Raw genomic sequence first — 5,346 nt, forward strand, 5'->3', positions numbered from 1 at the left:
CCCGGAAGAAAGCTCCTGGCTTCAGATCGGCACAGTTCCAGCCTTTGCAGCCAACTGGGGAGTGAACCAGTGGATAGGAGACAGAGAGCGAGGTCTCTTCTTCTCTGTGTAACTCTTTCAAATAAATAAATAAATCTTAAAAAAAAAACAAAAACCTGCATCCCAGTCTCCCACATGGGTGGCAAGGAGCCTAAGCCCTTGGGCTATCTTCTGCTGCCTTCTCAGGTGCACTGGCAGGAAGTTGGGTCAGAAACAAAGCAGCGAGGACTGAAACCTGCACTGTGATATGGGATGTCTGCATTGTAAGCTACACTTAACCCACTGCACTACAATGCCAGCCCCAAGAAACGATTCTTATGGAATCCATCTTCAGATAGTTGAGCCTGAACCGTTGGTGCTCTCCTTTGGATTGACAGTTTTTTATTGCCTGCTTTCCATTTTCCCAGTCTTCTTCAGAACCTACTAAGTACTACAAATCTCTTAACCTGGCCACAGTGGCTCAGAAAGAAATGTTCAGGATCAGGTGGAGATCAAACTGGTAAGGAGCATGGAATTTGATGACACACTGTTAGCAAGAGTGTAGTAAACTAGGCTCGTGTACATCATTTTTGGTAGGGTACGTTGGTAGACATTTAGAGGGTAATTTGACAGAGGCTATTAAATATAAAATGAACTTACTCCTTGACTCAGCAATTATTCATGTCTAGAAATTTATCCTGCAGATATACTGATACTTACATATGCACACAAGTATGTATCATTTTAAGTAATCACTGTAGAACAGTTTATAGTAACAAAACAAGAAGCACTATCAATGCTCACCAAAGGTGCAATTAACAAATAAAATGTACATTTCAACCATACAGTGAAGTAACATGGAACAAAAATTAAGTGGAACTGTATGAGTGTCTTTTGTTTACTAAAATAGCACAGATGTGTACAGCATGCTATAATTTGTATAAAATTTGCCTACAATCATATATATACCGGTGCTGAAACTTTTCACTGTATACCTTTTGTACAGTACATTTTTATCATACACATGCATTTACTCTTTTAAAAACCAAGTGACAAATCCTGATATGTATAGTTTAAACTATGATAGTTACATACATAAAGTGGTATATATCTCTATCTTCTCACACCAGGAGTAACATACACAAACATATATACAAATAAATAGTACGTGTAAGCAGTTAAAAGTACAACAGGTATGTTTCTATACATGAAAAATGATTTGTTAAAACATCTTTAAAGACCACCTAATTATCCTTAAACTTACACAAAGCCCACTTATATAAGGCATTTAATGTGGTATTTAATCTTTTTAACCTATAAGAAAAAGTTTCCTTTTAAAAAAATGTGCAAAGTAATGTGTGCATAGTTACTGTTTAAGCTTCAGTTCTGGAAATTTTGGCTTTCATCAATAGATTCCTATAAACAATTTTAAAAAGTAAAGTATATACTTAAGCATTGAAAAACTTTAGTCTCACAACTGCTAAGATGCTGAATATGTTTTATTTATTTTTTCTTCAGTACATCATATATTTTATCCATATAAAAGACTTATCCCCGTATACATTAAAAAAGAAATCAAAATCACCTGTTCTGAGCACAACTGCTGGCCTTTCATGGTGACTACCTGGATGGTGTTACCTGTACTTTAAAGAAATGTTTACCCCCGCCCCAAATACCTCCCTGATCACCTTGACATATATTGGCCAGTACTGATTTACACTGCAAATCTATAGTATAAATGCAATCCAGGAGAGCAGACCATAATACAGTTGGTTTAAACAAGAGGGCCAAGGGCCTGGGGAGAGGCATAGTGATGTTAATGTTATACTGAATAAACAAAACTGTTATTTAATAGAATATTAATTAATGGTATGAACATTATAAGATGCCTTAACTGAAAGAACATATTATCAAAGAATTTTATGCACTGATGATACAAAATTGGCAAACTTTAGTTTCTCGTTTCCAAATGAAACACACCTCAAATGGTGGAAATGTAGAACTTGAACTACATTTTCTAATTTATGTACAGTTACAAACCAAATCATGTGCAGTTCCACAGACCCGCCCCAAAGACACTTTTCAGCATACAATTTCCCCCAATGCCATACATTTGAAATGTGTAAAATTATCTGAATATACTGCTGAATACTGAAGTACAAGTAAAACCTAAGTACTGAATTCTAGTGAGGATCATGAGTACATAATCCTAAAGGAAGACCACATGTGAATCACAAAAAATGTAATTAACGTTTAGACAAATGTCATTCCTGTAAAAGACAGAAACATAGTGCTATAAAGGAAGGTGATAGAATCATCTTTAAAGCCAAGTTTTGATTGCTTAAAAGTGTATTTGCACAGACTCCCCTCTGATTTCCTTCCCTGCTCCCCCCTCCCAATACACAAGTAAGCTCAACCGCACTCCATGTAGAAAAATAAAACCACACAGCGTCAAAAGCACAAAGGCAACGTGAAGAAACACAACTGGAAGGTAAATTTGTGCACTTTGAGAACAAGCGGTCATTCTTAGCTCCACAGGCCCGCATAGTTCCCATGGAGGCCAGAAGGGAGAGGCCCCCCAGCTACAAAGAGCTTCATCTCTGGCCAGTTGTAGCAATGCGTGTAGAGAGCATTGGGAAATTCGTCCACACCACCATAGTAGTTCACCCAGAACCCATCGTGTTTGAGCCAGCCTCTGCCACAGGTGAGCTTCAGCTTCCTCCGGGCAGTGCCTGGAGAGGAGTCCAGGACGGCGTCGCCTCTCTCCTCCAGGAACTTCTGGGCGCGGACGTCGTAGAAGAGCAGGGAGCCGTGGCCCGTTCCCACGGTGATGATGTCGTGGTAGAAGCTCAGCGAGCGCACGCCAGTGCCACCTTCCCGGGAGCACAGCGGGCGGATGTTGTGCTGGCGCTGGCGCGGATCTACGAAGGAGACGTGGGACTGGGAGCCCACGGCGTACAGGGACAACTCCTCGCAGTAGGTCAGGCACACGTTCTCCCGGAAGTAGGGCAGCCTGACGGACAGCAGCCTGGACAGGTTGCTCCGAGGTTTCCACAGGTGGAAGTAGCCGTCCAGGGAGACGGAGCCCAGCTCCTGGTTCTTGCCGCTGAAAGCCAAGGCGCGGACTTTGCGGTTACCGGGATTGATGCTGGCCCTGGGGATGGCTTCCACGTCCTTCGGGCGGATGTGGGCATACAAGGGCACCTTCATCACATTGCGCCAGGCAATGCAGTCACTGAAAATGTCAGGGTCCAAACGCCACAGAGCCACGGTGCCGTCGCGGGAGCCGCTCACAACCACGGTGTCACTCATCCAGGCGATGGCAAAGATCCAGTCGCTGTGGCCCTGGCGGTCGCCCAGGCACACGGGGTCCAGGGTGGGCAGCTGGTAGATGGCCAGACTATTGGGGTTTTCGCCCCCCGTGGCCAGAAGCGTCTTGGAGGGGTTCAGCTCGATGGCGTGGATGCCGCAGCCCGGCTGGGGCCCGACCAGCGCCGGCACCCTGTCCCGCATCAGGGGGAGGCGCGTGATGTGGCCCGAGTGCACGTCCACCACGAAGAGCGTGTTGCACTTGGTGCCGCACACCACCTGCCTGGCGTTCAGCCACTGCGACGCGAACACCTTGTTGAGGGTGCCCAGGGCCAGCGGGCGCTCCGTCAGCACCTCGGGCAGGCTCCGCACCGCGTGGCTGCTCAGCTGGCGCTCGAAGCCCGGGAGCCCCGCGCGCCCCGGCGCACCCACCTCGCGGTCCTTCAGGTAGTGCACCAGCGAGCGTCGCGGCGCCGGCCGCCTCTGCTTCTTGGGCTGCAGCGGCCCCTCTCTGTCCGCCCCGGCCGACCCCGGCGACGCCGAGCCCCCGGCGGCGGCCTCGTGCGCGGGCGCTTTCCGCTTCCTGCTACCTGCGTGCTGCGGGGCCATGGTGGGCGGCAGGCGAGCCGCGGCGGCGGCGGCGGCGGCGCGGCGACGGCGGCGGCGCGTGGCACCGGTGTTGGCCGTGGTGACGGCGCGGATGGCGGCGCCTCTGCGTCAGCGGGAGCGCGGGGTCTCAGGGCTGGACGACCGCGGGGCGCCGAGTCGCGCGGGCCGGGCGGCGGCGAAGGCGGCGGGCCCCCACGAAGCACGCGCGGCCGGAGGCAGCGGAGCGCGGGCTGAGCGGAGCGCGGCGCGGAGGGCGGCGAGGGGCGGCGGCGCGGCTCCGGGCGAGGGCGGGAAGTGCCAGGGGCAGAGGCTGGGACGAAGTCAGCGGGAGGCGAGGACGACGCGGGGGGCCGCGTGCGGGGGGCGGAGGCGGTGGGAGGGGCGGGCGGGCGCGGGGTGAGAGCGGCGCGGCGGGCCTGGAGGGGGCGGCGGGGAACGGAGCGGCGGGAGGAGGTGCCCAGACAGCCGGCGCTGCGGGACGCCGGGCTCAGGCACGTGCGGTCTCGCCGCGCTCGCCCCAGCGGCGGGCTGGGCCTCTGACCTCCCCTCCTTGAATAAACTCTGAAACCTACACTGCACCTAAGCACGGGACCGGAGAGAACCCGGGTCGCGATATGTGGGAAAACACAAATGTGCGCTGACTCCCCTCGACATTGAACTTGGCAGAGATAGGGCTGTTCGGCAGTGGCAGGGAGACCCCGCCCCTACCCCGCTTTCTGTCTGTCTGTCTGCGCTTCTCTGCTTGGAAAGTTTCAAGAGTGGAGGTCTGTGGGCTCCTGCGCCGTAACTCGCGAGGAGTGCGTTCCAAATGAAGACCCTAGCCCCAACCTCCGCCCATGCCGAGGTTCTTGATCCTTTAGTTGGCGGCGCCCCTGAGAACCTGGCAGGATGCCCTCCCTGATAGACAGAGGAGGGAGGATGAAGGGAGGCATCTTGGGAGGCACTGGTTCTCCTTGAACCTCACAGCCCTAAGGAAGGGGCGTGGAGGATCCAGGGCAGAAACATCCCCCTCCCAGGAACAGGTAACATCAGCATTGCAGTCCGGGATACTCAGGGGCCAGGGAACAGAAGCCTGTGCGCTGGACAGCGTTTCCACAGAGGAGGTAGGGAACCTTCAAGAAAGAGACAATTCATAGACAGTGGTGAGAATGCAGAGGTTGAGAAAATGGCCTTGTTCTCCGAGTGGTAGAAAGGTCCATGCTGCGCTCTTCAGTGTTCCCTGGTCCCGGGCATTCTCGCCCAACACGGGGAGTTTAGTTACAGAGTGATACACTGCTTTGCAGAGAGGCAGCTAGCTGATACAAAATGCTGCACACTCCCCAGTTCTGCTCCACAAAAATGTGTTTGTTTGAATCAGTGCGGGGGGTGGGGGTGGGGTGGGGTGGGGTGGGTAGGTAGCAGAGAATTAAC

The 5,346-nt window shown here is 51.9% G+C and overlaps 1 protein-coding gene across 1 annotated transcript; it reads right to left on the bottom strand.

Annotated features, from left to right (window-relative positions):
- Nucleotides 1-706: 706 nt before the first annotated feature.
- On the bottom strand, nt 707-4,066 carry DCAF12L2 (DDB1 and CUL4 associated factor 12 like 2). Its single transcript, XM_017350024.4, has one exon. It carries the CDS (start codon nt 3,934-3,936, stop codon nt 2,545-2,547), a length of 1,392 nt encoding a protein of 463 aa, XP_017205513.2. The 5' UTR covers nt 3,937-4,066; the 3' UTR covers nt 707-2,544.
- Nucleotides 4,067-5,346: the final 1,280 nt, after the last annotated feature.

This window comes from Oryctolagus cuniculus, chromosome X, assembly GCF_051225735.1.
Source record: "Oryctolagus cuniculus isolate XC-2025 breed Fujian yellow rabbit chromosome X, ASM5122573v1, whole genome shotgun sequence".
In the NCBI taxonomy this organism is placed as follows: Eukaryota; Metazoa; Chordata; class Mammalia; order Lagomorpha; family Leporidae; genus Oryctolagus; species Oryctolagus cuniculus.

What these genes read in the sequence shown, in the direction of transcription:
- DCAF12L2 (XM_017350024.4), bottom strand. Translation starts at nt 3,936, where the DNA reads ATGGCCCCGCAGCACGCAGGTAGCAGGAAGCGGAAAGCGCCCGCGCAC.